Here is a 21,811-nt window from a genome sequence, read left to right on the forward strand (position 1 = left end):
GCTGGATGTACTGGAGAGCTGTGCTGTGGGTCCAGAGTAGATAGGGGTGTCTGTGTCGTATGGTAGCTTAGTTCACTGGATCTCTTCCATGCGTTTGATAAGTGCTGGGGACAGTAGTTTGTTGTATATTAGCACAAGTGTTACTGTGCAGGGGAATTCTTTACAAAGAAGCATCCAGACCAATAACTCAAGACACTGGACTCAAATCTCCCTCAAGCAACTGCAGAGGTTATTGGCTGGCTGCTGTATGGCTCCCAGCATGGACACTAATAGAGACAGGAAGTCAGTTCTTGCCTTGCTACTAACTTGACCGAAGCAGAAATGGAAGGGAGATGCTACTGGCATCAAGACAATAGGTCCTTTTCACTGCTAGGTATGTTTGGGAGACTCTTGTGCATGTATCTTGCCTGTTTTACCTCCTTTCTTGTATGTTTTTAGAGCATCTATCTTCTGTAGTAATGGGACCCTCTGCTTCCCCATTACGTGTGCACATCAACTGTACAGACAGCTCACTGTGTTGTCCTCTGTCTTTCCTATGCTTAGATGCGTGAGTGACAAATTTATACAAGCAAGCTGTGTGTGTATTTGTGCCTTTTAAACATTTGCCTATGCTGTTTCTCATTCATGCTATTCATGTGTTTGCAGAATAGATTATATTTGTGTTTTGCTCATATTTGTGTTGTTTTTCTACATTCTGTGCTAGATGTGTTGGTGGTTTTTACACTTGTTGCATAAGTACCTATGTCTATACACCATTATGTGTCGGTTTTAAGTTGTGTCACCATTTCTACAGGTTTCTTCATTCTCCTGCTTCAACACATTTCACTGGCTTTCAGCCCATTCTCATCACCCCACATGAGCAAGCATCCATCCTACGATCCTCTTGGATACAAAGCATTGAAAAATGCTGCCATCTGTTTTCAGAGGGGTGTGGGAGGCAAGGAGGTGTCTGATTGTACCCAACATCTGGGTTCCCTGGGATTTCCAGTGCCTTTTGCTTGGGTTCTCTGCGATACTGCATCCGCTAACAAATGGCTTGTTGTTCTCTGGCAGCTCTTTGCATCTCAGGCTCAAAGTCTGTTGCTCATGACAACAGTGGCTATGCCAGTCTTCAGCAAGAAGAACGAGACGGTGAGTGCAACATGGCCTTTGCTCTCCTTTCCACCAGCAGAAGTGTAAGACTGCAGCAGACCTGTGTGGGGTTTTAGAGCCAACGCTTCTCTGAAAGACTGCCAGATCATTAGGAACTGCAGTTGACTTTGGGCAGGATGTGCAGATGATAATTTGTCTGTCAAAATGATAGTCTGTCATTTCCTCTGAATACTATTTGTTCCAAATACCTCTTGAACATGACACTCCTCCCCATTTTATCCTTCCTTTTTCAAAGCCAGCCTAATTCACAGCCCTGTAAGATTTGAGACTGAAAGTAATCATTACTTTGTCTCGTTTATGCATTTTATTACATTCCTCTACATTTCATGTAACGGTCCTTCATGAGTCCAATAACCTGTGTTTGGTCAAAGTGTCCTTGGAGAAAGGCATCCAGTCTTGATCTCTCCATTGCAGTTTCTCACTCTGTTAAAAATTGGTGTCTAAATTCCACTTTGAGGCTGTCTGGCTTCACTCTCCCATCATGATGGCTTTCTCTGCTGAACTAAAAAGCACATAGCCTTTGGCATTTCTCCTGGGAACTATCTTCTACACTGCAATGAAGTCAAACCTGTCTTTATTTTGGTAAGGTAAAAAGGTTAGAAAATTTAGGTGTCTTTGATGAGGGCATTTCCTCTGCATTTTGAAACCCTTTACACGCTTTTCTGTACCATTTCTAGCTTTTCAGCCTCATCTCAGCTTCTGGTTCCTTACTGTTGCTGTACAAGGCATAAACTCTCCACCTAGATCATGTGAACAGCTGTCTGTCTTCTCTGCCCTAGGCCAGCCTTAGCCTTTATTAACACAGCACTGCAGTGGGAGCTTCTGAGCCATTTTTTTCCTCAGACGCTTATAAATAAACTATTTCCCATTTTGTGAGGATTTCATGCATTCGTTTGTCCTAGACTGATAATTTTGTATTTGGCATTTGGTTCACTTAGCCCGGTGACAAACGAATATGTATTGCTTCGCATGGTTGCCTTGTCCTTATTGTTATTCACACATACCAAATGAATACTTTTGCCCTCAAATCTTGTGTTCAGTCATTTTCTATTACTTCTGAATCACAGTAAAAAATGTGCACTAGTGTTGGGTAGAAATGCTCCTACCCATAAACATTGGAGCAACCCTTGAGATTTTCTGACGTATGCTAGCTGGTTTAAATGAACATACACAAGTTTGGAGAAAACACGTGAGAGGTCAGTAGGAAGGCAGCAATGTGTATTCAGGCAGAAAACTACCCAGATTTTACTTTTGAAAATGAATTCTTGTTTTCAAGCGATCTCACGGCATTCTCCTGGGTGTGGTGGGCTCTGATGTGCCACTGAGGGAGTTGTTAAAACTTGCTCCACGCTATAAGGTAAGATTGAGATAAAACTTGCTATTTTATACAGCAAAGTCTTTAGTCATTCTTCCATCGTCATGTCTCTGAAAAGTCATTCTTCTGCCTGTAGGAAGAAGAATGAGCATAAAGCAAGAGCAGTTGGTTGTGGTGATACATCATAGCAACACAGGAAATCATTCACCCCTTAGGATGCCTCAGAAACACAGGGACTGGATGGTCCAGTGGATTCATAACTGGTCACCAGTTTTGACTTTATGGTCACCTGCTCAGATCCCTCAAAGATGATACGGATTGGATAGTCCATCTCATAAAAATTAATGTTTTATATCCAGTTCCCAGTGGATAAGCTGCCATATCAGTTGCCAAAAAACGAACTAGTTTCCCTGTCAACATATTCTTGGCAGAAAATCTAAGAACTGAATGGACTTGGGAAACCAAATGGTTTTGTTATGCATAGTTGTCCTTTTTTTTCCAGCTCAGCTTGAAGACTTCTTGGCAGCGCAGTGAACAGGGAGTTGGCTCTCACTCACTGATGCTATACCTAGACAGAGTATTTGCTCTCCAGAATTAGTCCAAGAGTTTCCACTAGTTCTGTGCTCAGTATATCTTAAAAAAGAAAAAGCATTCCCCAATAGGCAAACACTCCAGAGATGTGCTGTTTAGTTTGGTTTCTGCTGTAAGTTCTGTGCAGTGAATTTTGTTCAGTCGGTCTGCATACCAGGAGATGGTAAACTCATCCTAGAATCACCACAGAAATCAGGTAGTTTGAGCCATCATTTCCAATTTCCAGTTTGTCCTAAAGAACTATTAGACATCAACTACCAGTTAGGCAGCTGTCCAAAATCTGATTGCTAGAGACTCACAGGAATGGAAGTGCTGTCAGAGGCAATGCATGAGTGTGGCACTTGAGACCTAGATGCAGGATTTGCAGACCGTTTGCTACAGGAAACTGCCTTTCAGGCAACCCAGGAACTGAGAGTATTGAGGTGCCTGTGCTCAACAGACCAATGCAAGCTGGTTTCAGCCTGTAAGAGCCTTGTCCAGGAGGCTTCACTTTTTATACACATTCATTTTCTGCAGAATACTTATACCTTTTCATTTTCCTTCCTCCGTGTCACTCAAAAGCCATGTGTCGCAATAATCTTTCTTCTAGACCTAGAAGAGGAATGGTCCCTTACTCCAAGCAATGCCATGGAAGGAAAGAAAATATTTGAAGGGTTTCTTTACATCAGAGACAGGATGTGATTTCCCAGAAGCTATTTCAGTTTCAGACCACTTTGGAAACCTCATTTCTTCACCTTGTCTCTCCTGGCATACAGGCCACAAAAGACCAGTTCTAGAGCTACCTTGAGAGCTCACTTGAGTCCGCACTTTTCATCTTTAATAGGCCAGCAAGGAAATTTGATGTAGTACTGATCCAGTGCCTTGGATGCATCTGCCATGCTGAGCTCTAAGCAATTTGAAAAGAAAAAAATCTTTTAAATAGAGTCCAAGTTTTGATCTAAGATGTGTGCAATACATAATCCATTCCCTTCAAAAAAAAATGTGCAGTGAATGACTTACCTCCCTGCTTTCCTATTGTTAGCCCTCCAAGATTGTCTCTATAGGAACATAAATTTGCTACTTTTTTTTTGAAGATAGAAACCTTAGCCATTCTTCCTTCAGACACCTCTTGTTTTGGCAAGCATAGGCTATCCATGGGTTTTCAGAAACTCACGAGTTAAGCTGGAATTTGTATTATGTATGGGCTTGATCTGAGTAATTGCTCTCTTGGAAATCTCTTGCAGATCAGGTCAGACGGTGCCTGCTCTGGCTTGATTATGCTACTCTTTAAAAAGCACTGTAAATGGGAGGCCTATACAACTGGCCAAGGCTCCGTATGTTCTTGCCAACAACCAAAACGTAAAACAGAGCTCCTCTGCAGACTGACCTGGCTTCTAAGGGAGGTATCTGGGGCTCCCCACTCCAACATAGTTTGTCCTCTCAGAGCAGCCAAAGGGGCAGAGATAAATGCTTTAGGATTAAGCCTGTTTTCTACCAGTATATACCTTTAATAAGAAAATATTTCTGAATATTCTGAGTTGGCCAGGTACTAGTGGCAATCCTTATGCAGCAGTTCTTCTAGCAAAAGCAGAGCTAATTATTCTCATGCCTCTTTCTCCAGCTGGGTGTCCACGGATATGCCTTTCTGAACACCAACAATGGCTACATCCTCTCACACCCAGACCTCCGTCCTTTGGTATGTACAACTGAGAATTTAAGAAGCTTTGCTAGTGTGGAAGAACTGGCTTTCAGGAGTGCTCCTGACTTCTCATGTTTTATTGATATACCAGCCTCAGAAACATGAGGAACGGAGAAATCAATACCACACCCATAGATATATATATGCATGCATGTGTATGAAGTGGGAGGTGCCCTGCCTTTCCTCTCTGTAAGAATGCATGTGGGTGATATATTTGTGCATTGCTGTGTTGTGGGTACATGTGTATTTGCATGCATGCAGCATTTCACTGCTGGGCTGAAGGACCCCTTACCCACGCATACCTCCTTCGGGAAGATTCAGCACCCCAGTAACAGCTGGCACGCAGCTGTAGTGTTGGACATGTGGAGAACCTGAGGCTAGCAGGATCCAGCATCACGCATCCTAGTCACATGTAGGTCAGAGACAATTTAGGGACCAGTAGACCAGCTGGGTGGATGCAAGGATAATTCTCACTTGTGGTACCACACGGAACTCCAGACCATACATCTCTGCAAACACCCAGCAGGTTTCATTACCCAGGTATGCTATGCATTTGATACTTCATATGCGTTCCTGTCAACACAAACTTTCACATGCACAGCAATAGTAGTTAACATGGCTACTGGTGAAAGAAAGTGCCACCACAGGGATTCCCAGTAGCCATCTTCCTAAAGGCATACCGCATGTGTGGAGTTACTTCATTAAGTCAGGAGGAGGAACATATCACATTTCCAGAGAGGCAAGGCAAAGCCAGGTAAGGTTGCTATCTTATCCTCCACCTGAAACTGATCTCTCTTAGTCTACTTCACACCTTTTTCTTCATCAGGAAGATTACAGGCAAATAGGTGTATTTTATCAGTTAACCCTGAGGTGAAAAGCCTCCTTTTTTCTCAGTGAAGCTGAAGCCTAATACCCATCAGAAAAGATCTCCTGCTGGTGTAATAGTGTTAATGGGATTACACTCTTAGCTGTAGAGGAAAAAAATGGTTTCCTGGAGGTAAGCGTATTGAAGTGTAACATACTGACCTATTTAGCTGAATATTCTCACAAACCAGGCCATACCCTTTATCTGCAAGTTCACCTATGTTCTTGCTTGTCTCTTTCTCCTGAAAAAGCCTTTCCCACATAAAGAAATACACAGCATGGGATTGAGAAGGCACCTGCACCCAAATGCTGCCTTCCCAGTCAGAGAATGAGACAGTATTATTCTTCAAATTCAATTTAATTCTTCACAGGTTAGTTTAGAAAAGATTAGTTTATCTGGATACTTACTTGAGTGCTTTTCTTCTTTGATTGTCTTTCTTCTTTTTCTTTTTCTTTTTGTAAATAAATAAATACCAGTATAAAGAAGGAAAGAAACTGAAGCCTAAGCCGAACTACAACAGTGTGGATCTCTCAGAGGTGGAATGGGAAGACCAGGATGAAATAGTGAGTATCAAAAAATGAATTCAAGCTTTTTGTATCTCCTTCTTACTAAGCATACCTATACAGAATGAGGAGGAGGGAAGTGGCACTCCTGCTTTTACTATGTGTAACTGGCTCTATGAGAAGCTGGTGAGAAGAGAACAAGGCCAGCGCTCCCTACAAATTGCTTGCCTTCTTTATCTGTATGAGCTTTTGTCTCCACGGAACAGGGAGGGAAAGTACTTGCAGGAGGAGGGAAGAAGTTGGAGGATGCTTCAGGGAGTCAGCCTATGTGTACATGGCCCACGTGCTGGTGGTAGCTGCTGCACCTCTGGATTCAGCTTAATACAAAGCCAGAAAAGCTTGGGAGTAGGGAGATGTCCCATGATGTTGCTTGTACATGCAGTATGTGAGATATAGCAGAGCCCACTCAACTAATGAGATTCACAGCAAGGAAGAAAGTGCAATTCAAAAAGAGACAAAGCTTGCAGTCATTTCTAATGATAGACAAAGAGCATATGGGATATATCACTTAAGAAAATGGTTTTCCAGAAAACACCTTATTGCACGCATGGAGCCTCTGAAAACAATAGCTGACTAGAGGGAAATGACTTGAAAATGCTTTTTCTACTCTCTCTCAAGCAAAACTATTAAAAAGTGGTAAACAAGAAACAGCATACATCTCAACAGCTGCATGTTGCAGTGTATCAGAACTTGGAATCAAGATACAACAGCAAGTAGACAGGCTTCTCCATAGCTGGTTTTCTTTTACTCAAAGGAGTTAAGAGAGAATAGCTACTTAAGTTACTAAGATAAGAACTGAATTGAGAGTAAGATAGAATTAGCTGTAGGACACATGCTTTGGGATTACAGGGGAGACTGCTGAGATAAGCAGATCTGGTGCTATAGATGCCCACTTAGGTGGGACAAAGAGCCCAGCAAGGGGATCACAGCAGCTATTGTGGCCAGTGCAGGGCAAGCACTGAGGGCTGTGCTAGGGGAAAGCGGAAAGTGGAAGAGTGTGGCAGGCTGAGAAAGGAAATGAGGCTGAAATATAGAATCAAAATCAAACAATCATCAAGGTTGGAAAAGACCTTTAAGATCATCTAGTTCAACAATCCACTACCGATATTGCCCACTAAACGATATCCATAAGTACTACATCTATATGTTTAACATAGAGAATTAGGTAAAAATAAGCAGTTTTATATGCAGTGGACTTGTCAAGATATGGGTTATCTGTGGTTTTGTGTGGGTTCACTGATGTCTTCTAGCATTTCTGCTCCCGTGGTAGTTTTCTCTCTTGCTGGAGCCACTATGGGAGCTACTTCTCTCTCTACTCAATATGCTGTTTCACAAATACATACATATGTGTGTGTATATATATATATATATACTTTTTTTTTTTTTTTTTTTTTTTAAATTAAAACTTTGCTGCCATATTTATTTGGCTACCAGGTTACTGTCTGATCAAATAACATTGCTATCTGAATGCTAATATAATGCACAGTGTAAGGTTTCAGTCCTTATGCAATCATGATAAAATGATAAGATGTCAAAAGAGGCATGCAAAACAAAGCCACTTTGTGTTCTTTTGCTGCATCTTCCAGAAGAAAGAAAGATTGCAGCCACTGAGAGTACAGAGACATTCAGTGACGTGAGCAATATCTGCAGTGTGACTTCAGCAAGTTGAGAGTCTCTCAAGATACACCCACTGCAGCAGAAAGCTGCCAACGTTTCAACACTCAGATTCACAGCTATGGTATTAGATCAATGACAGACTCAACATCAGTTGCAGTGTAATCTCAGCAACACTGATAAGCAGCAAAATCAGACTGGAAAAACATGCCTAAGTGCTAATGATGTATAATACAGCCAGCTGCTAAAGAGAAAAAGAGAGGGAACATAGCACTGTCTGGAAAAGACAAATTGATGTAGAATGGTGTGACTTGCAGCTAGGAAGTTTGGGTTTGCTTGTAAAGAAATTCTGGGCTATTCTTAGTGTGAGGGGAACAGGGAAGAGTTGAGGGATCACGTCCAGCATCAGGAACTGCCACCCAAATGGAGCTTCTTCAGCCTTGACAGAACTTTTAAAGAGGAAATTAGCATGCAAGGATGTTGTGACTGGCAAAACACCTAGATGTTATGAGAACCCTCAGGAAAACTGTACGTCTATTGGTTTGAAGCTACATGAGTAGATGGGGAAAAGGAATCACCAGCACTCATGGCCTGCAATGGTGACAGCACGGATCCATTGCTTCTGAGATCTTGCATGCCAGGACTGTGTCTGCTTTTGAATATTCAGAGCAGGAGACACTATCATGGAAGATGCAGCAAGGTTGGGCTGTGGCACCAACCTACAGCCACTGCCACACCATTGGAGGTCTGTGGACAGGCTGAGGATGAGGAGATCCAATATCTCATTCCCACTGATTTACTTCTCCACTGCCCCATGGTGCAGTGAGGGATGGCTGACATTCAAGAAGATATGGATGAAATAACAACAACCAAACTGAACCCAGGACCCAGAGAAATTACTTCAGTCTGTCAGACCAGAACAGAGTATGCTGTGGCTCTGGCAGGAGGTCAAGCTCTCTTAGCTAGCAAGGAGTTACAGTACCAGTCATTGTTTGGACTTCCAAGACATGGACTTTGGAAAAGACAAGCTTCTAAGCCTGTAAATAACCCACATCAAACAGCCATAATAAATAGAGCTGTGGTCTTGTAAAGCAAATGCAGTTGAGTCTGGCCAGTACCTGAATGGAAGCCTGTCTCTGGAAGCACGGAAGCAATTTGTGTGAATGAATAAGCTACTTCCCACCTTTTTTTTTCTACCCAAGCTGAAGCAACAGGCTGATATGCTCTGGCAGGCTGAACCTAATGTCAAACCCTCTGCACTTATGGAAAAATTTCCTGGCTCTTGCTCGCAAGAGGCTGGGAGTTACTGAGAAAATTATATTTTGACTTTGGAACCTGGATTGAATGGAGTGGGCTTCGCACTGCCTCCCCAGCTATCACACAGCCTTGCTTTGCTGTGTTAAACAGCTGCTTTGTTGCACTCAGAAGTGGTACTCTGTACAGTCTATAATTTATAAATCAGTTTAAAGAAATGCCAAAGGGTTTTGTAGTCAGCCTGAGGGAGCCGGTGGGATTCTCAGGTGTCTCCTCTTTCAGGCTCTCAGAGAATCACACTAATGACATTCTGGCTGCCAAACGATGAAGTCTGAAACGTGGACTGACAGCTTCATAGCTTCCAGATCCTTTCCTTTAGCTCAAAAGACATATCAACAAGCTTTCAGCATAAGCCATTTTTATTCTGTCTCACTGATTGGACAAGGATCCTGACCACCAAGAACAGGTTTTCCGTTTAAAAGAAGTAAAAAAAAAACCAAGCTGTGGGGGGAAAAAAATGACACCCGCTCTTTCCTGTCAGGCCCTGTATTTTAACAATGAGCAGCTCTATTAATTCCCATCCTGCTCTACCCAGAGATGCTAATGCTGATCTTGTTCACCTCTGCAGCTGAGAACTGCCATGATCAATGGGGAAACAGGCTACCTCTCCATGGATGTGAAGGTTCCTGTGGACAAAGGGGTAAGAATGATCCTGCTCAGGTCACACAAAGGGAGGGGAAATGGATGCTAAAGAACCATGAAGGATGTGGTTTTAACTCTCAGCATTTCTGAGTGTGAGGATTTTATTGTTTCACCACATACATTACACGTGCTAAAGACATAAAATAGAACATAGTTAGAAGTGCTCTTTTTACCTACTAGCATTCTGCATGAGCAAAGGCACTGGAAATGCCTCACAGCTCCCTGCTTTGTCCAGGCAAAGCCAAAATGCATGCTGTTCATTGTTTATAGGGCTGTGAAACAAATCAGAGATCTTCAAGAGTTTAGAGATGGGGAAGACATGTTAAGCTGACAGAAAGAGGCTTGGATGCTTTTTTCAACTCTCTTTCCTTACCCAAAAACACTCAAGAAAACTGTCCCTCACTCTGTCAGAATGTGTTTTCCTTTATCCAAGTCCAGGATTAAATTTCTACACAAATATTTACAAGCATTTTATGAAAACTTCTAGTGAAATGGAGACTTGTGAATGTTCCCTACCAGCTCTAATGTAAGGTTGTACATCTTCCCCTGGAATCAGTGCAAAATTGTCTTGTATATTTAGGTTCACTGGTACTTTTTCATTTGGGTTTATTTAACTTTCCCAAAGAGTTTGGCTTCCATCATTTCCTCTTAGGAAGTATTCCAGAGGCCTGCAAGTTTAACTGCCCAGAAGTCTTCCAAAAAAAGTTTCCATCTTTTTTTTTATAGAGCTGGCTGGTCTACTCCCATGCTAAGCCTGTCAGCACCAATTCCAATAGGCCAATGCTCACAGCCATTGGCTGAAATTATGCCATTTCTCAGTGAAGATACCCCTCCATTTCTTCTGAATGGGTGCATTGCTAGGTATTGTAACTAAATTATCCATCTCTGTTTTTGATGTTTGCAACTATCAGGTACTGTCAGCTGGCAGTGGGTTTGCCCTTCCCCAACATCTACATTTGAAATACACAGTATTCAGTCCAAGCACCTGAGCAATTATTTTTGTTGCCTTTGTTTCTTGTATCATTTCTGGTATCTAGGTACCAGAGCTTCATTGAACTATTTGAGCACTGCTTCCTTCTTTCTCTGTACAGCACTTCTATTCTCTGCATTGGATATTTCTGAACAGGAAGCCCCAGACCTCCTTTCTGCTGTCCCTTCATTTTTTTCTCCATCCCACAGTTGTCCTAGAACTACTGCCTACATTTCTATGTTTCTTAGCTATTTTTTCCAGTTGCTTTTTTTTTTTTTTTTTTTTTTTAACCTGAATTCCCCTCCTCCTTTTCATCTTCATAATCTTTAGAGCCGCTAACACAATATGCAGAGAAATGTTGATTTATTTTATCTTACAGATACAGTACAGAATGGCTCCTAGTACAGTCTCTCTCTTTGAGTAGGTCATCTTCTCCTGATGCACTGTGTACTGCTTCTTTCTGTTTAGAGTACTGCTGCTCGTTCTCATTCCAGATCTATTTAAGGTCACATTAAATGATTCTTTAGAATAAAATTTCATGAAAAGCTGTTTCAAGTGCTTTATATAAACCCAGATACAGAGCATGTCCTTTATTCTCTTCATCCATTATCTTTGTTATTCTGTTGGAAAAGAACAGGGTTTTCCAACAAGATCTATCTTTGTCAATCTAGATTGCTTATTTCTTTAATTTAACCTCTTTTTTTTCTGTCTCTGGGCACCCTCAGTAACGTATCTTCTGAGTCATCCAAAGATAGCATTTTAGTTCAATATTTTAAGGGCATCTTTCTGCTTTCCTCCTGAGGGGGAAAAAAAAAAAAAAAAAAAGGCCTTGGTAAGAGATATTATGTATTTTATTCTGCTACACTGTGAGCCTTATGAAGTATAATAGGAGACAGAAATTGAGCAAGTTACAATTTCACTATTATCTGAATACACAGAGTAGAGACCAGAAGTGAAATTGCATTTCCCACTGTTGCTGCACTAGCTGATGAAGCAGAGCAGCAGTAGAAACAAAGAAAGTGCTGACAGAGCCTAGAACCACAGAGAATGAGGCAGTCAGCGGAGTGAAGGGCTGAATGAAGGGGATAGGAATTATTCTGTCAGCCACACAATAGCAATTCCCCAGGCTGATCTTAGGAAAGTATGGAGGGCAGAGTGAGACAGAGAGGGAAGTATAAGGAATGAAGGTGAAATCAGAGAGATCTGGTGGCAAAAACTGCATTTGTTTTCAGCTTGGGGACAAATGGATGGGCCTGTGGCAAACATGGATGGCGTTAGTCAGGAGTGACTGACTGCCTAGAACAGTCACAATACCCAAATTTGGAATGTACATGTTCCCAGACCTCGGTTGCTGGAGTTAAAGGAACTTTGGGACACTGCTCTCAGAAATGGGGCTTGATTTTTGGGTGGTCCTGTGTGAAGCCAGGAGTTGGACTCAGTGATCCTTGTGGGTCCCTTCCAGTTCAGGATTCTGTGATTCTGTGTGCAGAAGAGGGGCAGCAGGTAGGGAGTAAAGGATGATCAGAGCAAACACTGCTGAAACATCTCAGAGCAGTGGTACCCCTGGGCTGTCATCTGTTGTATCCTTGCCCAAGTCTCTTTCTTTGCTCTGCCTCTTCCCCATCAGATCAGACTATAAACAGGGAATTTCAGTCTCTCTTGTACTTTCTCCATAACCACCAAAACACCACTGTGCCAATCTCAGCTCAGCAAAAGTCTCTATTCTGTTGCAGTACACAATTACCATACATGGAGAGAGAGGGAAGGGAAAGGGCTGAGCTGTTTGCCATCTCCTCACTGTAAAAAAAAAAAAAAAAAAAAAAAAAAAAGACCCCAAAAAACAGCCTTTCTCCATTTCTCATCTGCCCAGTGTTAGCCTGTCCTTTGTGCACTGTACCTCTTCTATGGCTGCATGGCTTAAGCAGGTTAGAGCAGGCATGACTTTCCCTGGAGAACAGTGAGTTTTCTGTATTCACTTGCTGTCTCCCACACACATCCTCTCACCTCATTTTCAGACTGGGACTGGGATTTTAAACATATTAGGGTTCCTATTCTGCCTTAAGGGTGGGATAAAAATTTTCCAAAAACTTTTCTTCTTTGGAAAAGAGTTCCACTTTCCTATAGGAAAAGGCCAGTCTGGCAAACAGCTGAAGTTCTGAAGCAGCTTTCTTGAGTTGAAATGTCAGTCAGAAACAAATATTTTCATATGAATCAAAATGGCTTGGATTTGAATCAGCACTTTTGTTTAATTTGAAAATGTAAATTGTTTCTTTTACGGGTGTTTTTTGACAAAATTGGAATATGTTAATATTATGTCCCAGTTTGGCATGAAAGCAAATGTCAGGAATCTCATCATTTCCCACAAGGCTGAGGAGAGCTGGCCCTAGCTGCCAACCCAAGCAGTGAGTAGGGTTGCCAACTTGCCTCTGTTCCCACCCCACCCCTCTTTCTTACCCGCCTCACTGAATCCCAACTCCTGCTGGGCACCGTGTTGATGTGCAAAGCCATCAGAGTTGTTTTGTGCAGTAAAAGAACAGCAGGATTCCACTGTATAAGCTTGGAGGATATGAGAAGGAAGGCAGCTTTCCTCCATCCCAAGCAGGAGCCCTAGAGCAAAGGAAGATTTTACTGAAGGCCTAGATGGAAAGACAGGGTGGCTGCATGGATCTTGAAAGTCACAAGTTGTTAAATATACTGAATACTACACATTCATCCCTGCCTCCAGCAGTCCTCTACTGGGGATCAACTTATTTTCCTTAACCCCAAAGATGTTACTCTCAGGTCTCCATTGCCACTGTGACCTTGATCTGTCCATGATCTCTCACTTTCTTATTCATTCTCATTCCAGAAACGAGTTCTCTTCCTCACAAATGACTATTTCTTCACGGACATCAGTGGCACACCCTTCAGGTGAGCATGGGCTCGTACATCAGCTATGCAATACATCAGAAGTCTGCCATCAGGGATGGCAAACTGGTCATAAAGCAGGCTGTGACTCATGACTAGAGCAGCATGAATAACTGACTTACTTGTTCTTATCGCTATCAAGAAAGTTATTTATCTGAAGTTCAGAGCCCAAAAGCTACACTTTAGGTGAAGCACATTGTTTCAGTTCAGCAAAATGGAATATATTCAACTTTCAGTTCCACTGAATATTCTTGTGTGCCGGTATTGGTTCTAATACAAAATTATTATTGTAAACTGAAAATAAAACTTCACATAAGAAATCAAGCTAAACATTTTCTTTTTCTTTCCTTTTCCACGGCTGAAATGGTTTAAAATTGGAACAGAATTTGTATGTGTTATTGTTGATTTGAACCTACAACTTTGGCTAAATATGTTGTCACCAAAAATGTCTCATAGCTCTACAAGCAGGTTCCTTAGCCTCTTGTGCCACAATCAGATTTCACTTAATCCTCTTTTGATGATGTTCTTTTCTTTAATTGCTGTGAAGGGAGTTAATGTCTTTAAGGGTTGCAACTGCAGGGAATGCATTGTCATGTTTCAGGATTACACCTCTTCTTGCTGACCAGCCCTCTCTTCTCCCTGCAGCCTGGGGGTTGTGCTATCCAGGGGACATGGGGAGTACATTCTGCTGGGAAACACTTCAGTGGAAGAAGGTAGGTTAATCTGGAACGGCCCCACTGTCCTAACAGACAAGATTGCTACCCTGAAATGTACTACTTTGCTTCTCCTTCACAGCCTCTATCTGTCTGTCTGCCACCTAATTGAATTCTGAGTGTATTATTTGGTTTCAGGTTTGCATGACCTGCTCCAGCCAGATGTGTCTTTAGCAAATGAATGGTAAGTGGAGGAAATCCTGTCAAAGACAGAGAACTCTGTCATGAGATTTTGACAAAATTCCCAACAGTTTTGCTTGAGTTCACCACCCTCAGTGGCCTAGAAAAAAAGCAACACTGTTCAGGGACAACAGCTTTGGAAAGAACTGAGAGTCTCAGGGCAATGTAGTGCTACCTTCAGACCTCAATTCCATCTCTTCCTTTGGGGGATTCCACCAAGGCCTTGTACACCACCCAAGAACCATCTCCTATGATTTATTCTCAGTAGTCTGCACTCCAACTCATTTTGTTCCTCCTCGTGATGCTCAGAATTGTGCTGCAAAACTCACAGTATGTCAGACCTGTCAGTGAATTTTGTAGCAAACTTAGAGAGAAACTGAAACGTTTTTTAAAATCGTTGCTTATTTTTGGTTGGCATTCCTCTGAACTAAGTCTAGACCTAATTCCTAGAGAACACAAAGGTGATTTATGACTGCTGTTTCAATAGCATGCATAATTTAGAGTTTTGCTTGGTTTGGATAGAAGACAGGGTAAAACATGGCACTTTCCATTTATTGCTGTGAGCTTTGGGATTTTCATGAACCCAACATTCAGTTACACTCAGGCACGTGAACCCAGCCTGCATCAAAGCCAAAATAACTATATTCAAGAAGCCCCGCAGTCCTTCACACCTCTCATTACACTGTCAAGTTTCATAGGCAGAGCACTTGAGATGCATGCAGTGACTTCTTCTACTCCTAACTTGGGGTGTCAGCTTACCACATTTTACATATTCATTTTTCCTAGACTTTCCTCATAAATCATTCCTTTCAGCTCCTTAATGAGATGCAATTCTCTCATAGAATCCCTTCCTTTCCCTTGTCCCGACAATGAAGCAGTCAGAATTGGAAGCAGGATTAGAAAGCTGGTTTCTTTTATTATACACACACCCACGCTTGTAAAACATTCTCTCATTTCTCCCTTAAATGCATCCTACAGCAGTGTCCCATTGGAAAATTTTTGTTGACACTGTATCATACTGCAGGCTCATTCCTCATCTCACAGTTGCATCTCTGTCTCATTTTTTTCTGTTCCTAGCCCAGTGTTACTCACACTGCACGTGGCCCCCTGCTTTTCAGGTCTCTCCATCACATTGTTTTTGTGTATAAATACAAAGGTACACATATTACACAGTGTACAGTGTTGATAAATCTGCTGTAATTATTTAGGACTGTTAATATGTTGCATTGTGAGCTTATGCTCATAGCCCTACTATATTCATGGGACATTCAAGCACAGCCATCAGTTGATGCTTGGTTTTACTGGTAGGGCTTCACTTAAAGCCACACTGATGGAGTGTGAGTGGTCATGGTGTGCAACAACAGCAAACTCTTTGCACCCTAAGCTTTCTTGCTGAATTCCTGTTTGCAGTTATTATTCTCAAGAAGCATTTATTTGATGATGATTTCTTTTTGCCTTTTTGGGCTTCTCCTTCCCTACCCACCAGGATTTACTGCATCACAGACATCGATCCAGACCATCGGAAGCTCAGCCAGCTGGAGGCTGTAATCCGGTTCCTCACAGGAGAGGAACCTGACCTGGAATGTAAGTTCTCATCATCCCAAAGGCCCTGCTGAGTTTTCCTCTACCTGTCACAAAGGAGTGAGAACTGTGAAGCTGATTGGTATCAGGCTGAGTTCCCGAGGCTCCTGTTCATGCTGGCAGGGCTAAACCTAAGCCTAGCTTAATTCACAAGTGGAAATGAGCTGAGGATCCACTTTCTTGTCTTCAGCAGAGATATATTTTTTTTGCCATTTCAAAGCTGTCACATAACTTGACTTCTCTGAGATCTTTACATACGTAACATCGAGAGGCTTGAGTAGCATGTGGTGGGGGCTGAACACCTCGTTTCAGATGGGCCAGCCAGCAGGACAAGAAGGATGGTGGCAGGAGGATCCAGAAAGCTGCTGTGGCTATTCTGCTCCCCAGAGCTTCAGCTAGCATCCTCTGAGGATTGCACTGCGCCATGGAGACTGATGAACACTTTCAGAGAAATGTTACTAATTGTGTTTTCCAAACACAATTTGTAATTGATTTAAGGGGGAAAAAAATGTTGCAGAATGATTACCTTCCTTGCTGCTCATCCCTTGTAACAGGTCTGATTCTCCATGTGAGGTGCAGCCACATAAGCAGCTGATGTAGCACCACTACAGAGTGAGATCTCTGTTGGTAGACAGAAGTGGGCAACTGTGCATAGGGATCTCCCTACAGTACTTTAGCTTTAGGATATCCTTCAGTTCACCCCGCTCTCCATGGCTTCAGCCTTCTTAGTCGTGCAAAGTGCTGAATCAATATTCTGTATGTAATGATTCTAAAAGGATTCAAAGAAAGCTTTGATACAAGGATTTCAAGGATTTTAATCTTAAAACTAGATGTAAATGTAGTCTGTAATCTGATAATTGCTCCTCTCTTACACTGTATGAACAGACCCCTCCTGACTGTTTTGGAGAAGGCTGAAAAGAGATGTAGTAGCTGAAGAGGCCAGGAAGGAGGAAAGTTTTGGGAGAGCTGACTGGGAGAAGCATGCAGATTGGAAGTGCTGTAAGAGAGAAAGAAATATGACTAGGACACAACCTAGGCATGCAGGGCCTGAGGAAGGAAAGATCAGCTGGTGACCTCTGATTTTGAGTTCTGAATGACAGGGAGATGGAGAAATGTGTCATGCAAATTGCGATTAAGAAAGATTAGAGGATACCTGGAAGCTCAAGCCAGAATGTGAAGCCAGAAACACTGAAACAGAGGGGATGGCTCTGCCTAGAACAGCACTGGAAGGGCCACATCTGCAATACGATAGCCATCACGTCCTCATGCTGTGAGACAAATGGAAATAGGGCAGCATAGAAATGAAGTGGGTCAAATGAATAGGATTTTAGACTATACCATTTAGCACATAATGATATCTCAAACTTTTCTAAACGTCTCTAAGACCCAATGCAGACTGGACTGAACTGGTAATCTAGACTGGTCAGGTGTCTGGGGGAAACCAGGACAGGAGAGCATTTTGTGAGACTCACAGTAAGGACAGGTGGTTAACTAAAAGCCATCAAGAAGTCACTAGGGGCTCTGAAGAAATCTTCTCGAGTAGAATGGGGTTGATGGCATCCTCACAACAGGACACCCAGAAGAAAGGTTAAGGCAGGGATCTGAGGCAAAGCCTGATGAATAACTTCATTTGGAAGCCTCTCATTTGCTTACACTTTCAAACGTAAACCGTTCCATTGAGTTTGCAGGGGAAACAGTGTTATAATCTGAGCTGTAACACCTCGTCCTGTGCTCTTCTCCATCTAGGATTGTAGGTCATATTTTTAGTCCTAGAAATGGAGGCCTCATTTGTGCCTGTTGCTCCACTGCCCAGGGTCAGGCAGAGGGTTCACAATGAGAAACTCTCTGAGACATCTACGGGGACATGTCTTTCTCTTCTGACTCTTGTTCACCTTCCTCTGTAGGCGATGAGGAGTTGGTCCAGGAAGTGCTGTTTGATGCAGTGGTCACTGCACCCATGGAAGCCTACTGGACAACCCTAGCCCTCAATATGTCCACGTAAGTGATTGAGAAATAAATACGTGTAACACACTGTTGAAGCTGTGTTTCCAGATGGCGTGGAAAACAGTCACAGATCTCTGCAAAGCATCTAAGAAACTTTAGAAATAGCTCAAAAAGCTGTTAGAAGTAGCTCAGTAGATTTAGAAATAGCTCAAAAGTGTCTCTGAGGAGAAAACTCCAGCTGGTTGGGCTCTCTAAAGGAAGCCTGTAGTTTGGTGAGGGATTGTTTTGGTAACAGAATATTAATGCCAAATGTCTGACTATTACTGGAAGACAACAGTGATCCAGATGTGTCACTGTAGGGGGTGTTCAGCATCAGTTCTTCGCTATGTTTAACTTGGATGCACAGCATTTATCTCTGTAGTTGACAGTTTGGGATCTCGGGGCACTTGAGACTGCTTCAATTTAAAATTAGTATTGGAGTTATTTCCCTATGCACCAGTTATCCCTTTGAATGACAGCAACATGGTTTGGATTGACTTCCACATGACTGTAGCAAAAGCTACATCCCAGCTGGCATGGAATTTGTTTCCCTACTAGCAGTGGAGAAGAGAGTTTGGTCTTGTTTCTGTTGTTGATGCCTGATGAGAACTGAGACTCAGGAAGGAAGAGGACAGGCTGGCTTCAGCAAGCATTCCTCTTTATTATTCCCAGTGAGGCATCTGATGCTAGTAGTATCTGGTATCATGTCACACAGATCTACTTTCAACAAACAACATGCTACTCACAGAGGTGTGTGGCCACAGAACTCCTGTTCCTGTTTCAGTTACCACTATCCCTACTGCTGAGGGAGATTGAGCCAGGGCAGTTGTGCTAAATCACCCAAATACCAGCACCGTCCTTCAGCAGCTACACCAGAAAATCTCTCTCATCTGTTCCGTACCACACTATGGCAGACTCCTCACTGTGCAACTCTCCCACCAGTGCCCTTAGTAACTCCAGAAAACCTCATACAAATCAATCTACAGTCAGTCTGCTACCCTACCTGTCCTGTGCATGCCTGAGACAGCCATTTTCTCCCTGCAGTCTTCTTTGATTCAACCTACATGCAGGCAGCTGGAGCAGAGCTAGCAGGAGAGCAGCTTCTTTTCTACTTCCAAAGAACCAAATGAGCAAGCTTCCAATGTGTCAATCCAGGCACAAGTCTAAGCCTGCCAATTGTTAGCTAGTAAAAACTTGCTGTCATTAATGTGTTTTAATTCCACAGGGATTCTGAGGCAGGGATTGAGATGGCATTTCTGGGCACTCGGGCTGGACTCATGAGAAGTGCCCTGTATGTGGGCTCTGAGAAACTTTCTAACAGGTAAGTCCCTAAGCTGCACTAAGGGATTTCTCTGTGTCTCTGAAGGTGTCTCTGAAACCACTCCCAGACTTAGAAATGTACTTGAGGACACAGAAAGAAAAGGAGAAAGACCTTGGTGGCATGGGAACTGATTTACAGAATCAGGGTACAGGTCCTTTATGTTGCTCTGATCCTTCTGATTTTTTTCCTGAAGTGCTGTCCCAAAATGCATTAATTTCATTGTAAAATAAGAAACTTCTATTATTCCCTGACTTCAGTCAGCTAACAGAGAAAATGTCCATCATTATTAAATATCCCCAGGAGCATTCTGTAATGTAAAGGCTCTGCACTCCAGTGCCCTATGACATCCCAGCTTGGCTAGGTTTGATCTTTCTGTCTCAGTTCTTCTCTGTTTTATTCTGTTCTGGCTCTCACATGGCCCACATCACATTACTACCCCAGTATCTTCCAGTGATGCATTAAGTGATGTGACTGACATCTGTCATATATGATTCATTCTCTTGTCCCCTCCCTTAAGGCAAAAGTGCATGTTCAGTGGAGGTTTTCGACATGGAAAGGGCATAGATTTTCGTTGTTGGTTAGTTTCGAACATGCAGACTGATAACATGCTGCTGTATGAAAGGACAGGTTGCAGAGGCAGATGGAACAACAGGATGGTGGTGGTGGTCCTTAGCTTCTTGGCAGGTGTTTCACTATCTCCCACTTTCTCAGATATGAATCATTTGTCAAAAGCAGAAAGCTGCACTGTGCCTGAAGTGCACACCCCGACAGCCACTCTCGCCTTGTTTCTGAGACAGTCTTTGAATAACTTGGAGTATTCAGGCTTTGGTGTCAAGGAAGAAAGAGTGCTATAGAAAGCTAATAGCATAACTCAGTACCCCACGCTGCTCATCAGGAGCGTTGCTCAATGCTTGAACAGTTGTAGTCACTACATTTCAATGACAGATCCCCACACGTCACAGGAGAGGCACTTTTGGGATCTCTTGAAAGGAAGGAATCGTATAAATGAGTAACCGTTGTTATGACAAAACGTTCATCGAAAGGAGAGCCTGAAAACAAAGAGGATTTGTCAGCCAGGAAGGAGAGCTCTCCAGGGAAGGCAATGACCTGATTTTTTTCCAGGGCTCTCCTGAGCTGCCTGGCAGGCCATGCCCCAGCACCCATACTCTTGTCTTCAGAAGCACCTGCTTCCTCAGGTTCTTTAGTCCGGGCATCGCTAGGAGCTCAATATCTAGCATCTCGTTTTGCCCCCCGGCCCTGCCCAGTGCTCTCACACACGGCGGCCCACGCTGCATCCAGGGGAGAGGTGGAGGAAGAGGAGGATGTATTCCCAGTGCTCAGGGCCGTTGCCAAGGCCAGAAGCCGCTGTCCAGCCGCAGGGCCGCGACCTCCCCTTGTCCGTCCTCGGGGCTGGCGTGGGGGCGATGGCGGCGCCGCGGGCCTCGGCCTGGGCAACAGCGGCACCTGGCGGGCGGCTGGCAGCGGCGCGGCGGCCGCGCTGGCCCAAGAGTGTCGGGGAGCCTGGCGGGGGGGGGGCTGCCGGGCCTCGGGACTTGCAGAACGCGGCTCCCCGAGCAGAGCTGCCCTGTGCAAAAGGCGACTCTCCGTTTTCTTCCGGCAGGAAATTCCTGACTCGGAAGGACAAAGAGAGTATCTTCACCATGGACCACTTCCCTCTGTGGTACCGCCGGGCAGCCGAGCATCCCCCAGGGAGCTTCATCTACAGCATCGTTTCAGAAGATGACTCAGGTAACCTCAGCCTGAATGCAAGAAAAATGAAGAGAAAGCTTTGGGCTCCTTCCGATCCCTTTATTGCCTCTGTCGCACAGTGAGAATTGCAGAGGTCAGGCCTCATGATGTTTTGCACACCCTGAGTGCTGGCAGAGGGTCAGAACCATCAGGGCAGTGGCCAGGACTGACGAGGAATATCAGCAAACACTCAAGAATTGATTTCACAGGGTGTCTTTTTTTTTTTTTCCCATTGCTGCTTTCCACGACAGGAAGGGATGGGTTTGTTGGGGAAGAAAGTGCAGGAAAAGGGAGGAGTGCTTTTCCATTGTTTCCTCTTCAGTGAGAGTGTGCCATTGGTGCCCGATGTCCCCTCCATCACATCACTCGACTATATCACCTCATACTCAGCAAAAGAGTTCAAACACCAGAGAAAAGCAAGGAGTGGCTTTTTGGTGTCTCTTGCTTAGAGTGTTGATTCCTGTGAGCTTGCAGAGCCAGCCAGGACTTCCTCAAAGGCTGGAAGAGAGCAGAAGAGCCTGGAAATTAAGAAATCAAAACAAAACCCTCTTATGAGACTCCTACACAGAAGGTGGAAATCCCCTCTGCTCCCCAGCCCCTAGCACTCAGTCTCTGTCACAGAGCTCAGCGCTTTAGCTGTCGAAGCTTTTTGTGGCACAGTGGTGGGAGGCTG

General features: G+C 43.5%; 1 protein-coding gene across 1 annotated transcript in view; it reads left to right on the plus strand.

The window, feature by feature from the left end:
* CACNA2D4 (calcium voltage-gated channel auxiliary subunit alpha2delta 4) overlaps positions 1–21,811 on the plus strand; it is a gene marked incomplete at both ends in the record, with an annotated part of 113,856 nt that overhangs the window by 32,174 nt on the left and 59,871 nt on the right. Inside the window, 12 exons of the mRNA XM_079550891.1 lie at positions 1,054–1,131; positions 2,429–2,509; positions 4,659–4,733; positions 6,078–6,164; positions 9,661–9,732; positions 13,553–13,614; positions 14,257–14,324; positions 14,463–14,508; positions 15,991–16,088; positions 17,990–18,083; positions 19,294–19,389; positions 21,011–21,138. Of these exons, the coding sequence (XP_079407017.1) occupies positions 1,054–1,131; positions 2,429–2,509; positions 4,659–4,733; positions 6,078–6,164; positions 9,661–9,732; positions 13,553–13,614; positions 14,257–14,324; positions 14,463–14,508; positions 15,991–16,088; positions 17,990–18,083; positions 19,294–19,389; positions 21,011–21,138 (985 nt within the window). The remainder of the gene's footprint in view (positions 1–1,053; positions 1,132–2,428; positions 2,510–4,658; positions 4,734–6,077; positions 6,165–9,660; positions 9,733–13,552; positions 13,615–14,256; positions 14,325–14,462; positions 14,509–15,990; positions 16,089–17,989; positions 18,084–19,293; positions 19,390–21,010; positions 21,139–21,811) is intronic.

Source organism: Tetrao urogallus (genome assembly GCF_951394365.1).
Source record: "Tetrao urogallus genome assembly, chromosome: 1".
Classification (NCBI taxonomy): domain Eukaryota; kingdom Metazoa; phylum Chordata; class Aves; order Galliformes; family Phasianidae; genus Tetrao; species Tetrao urogallus.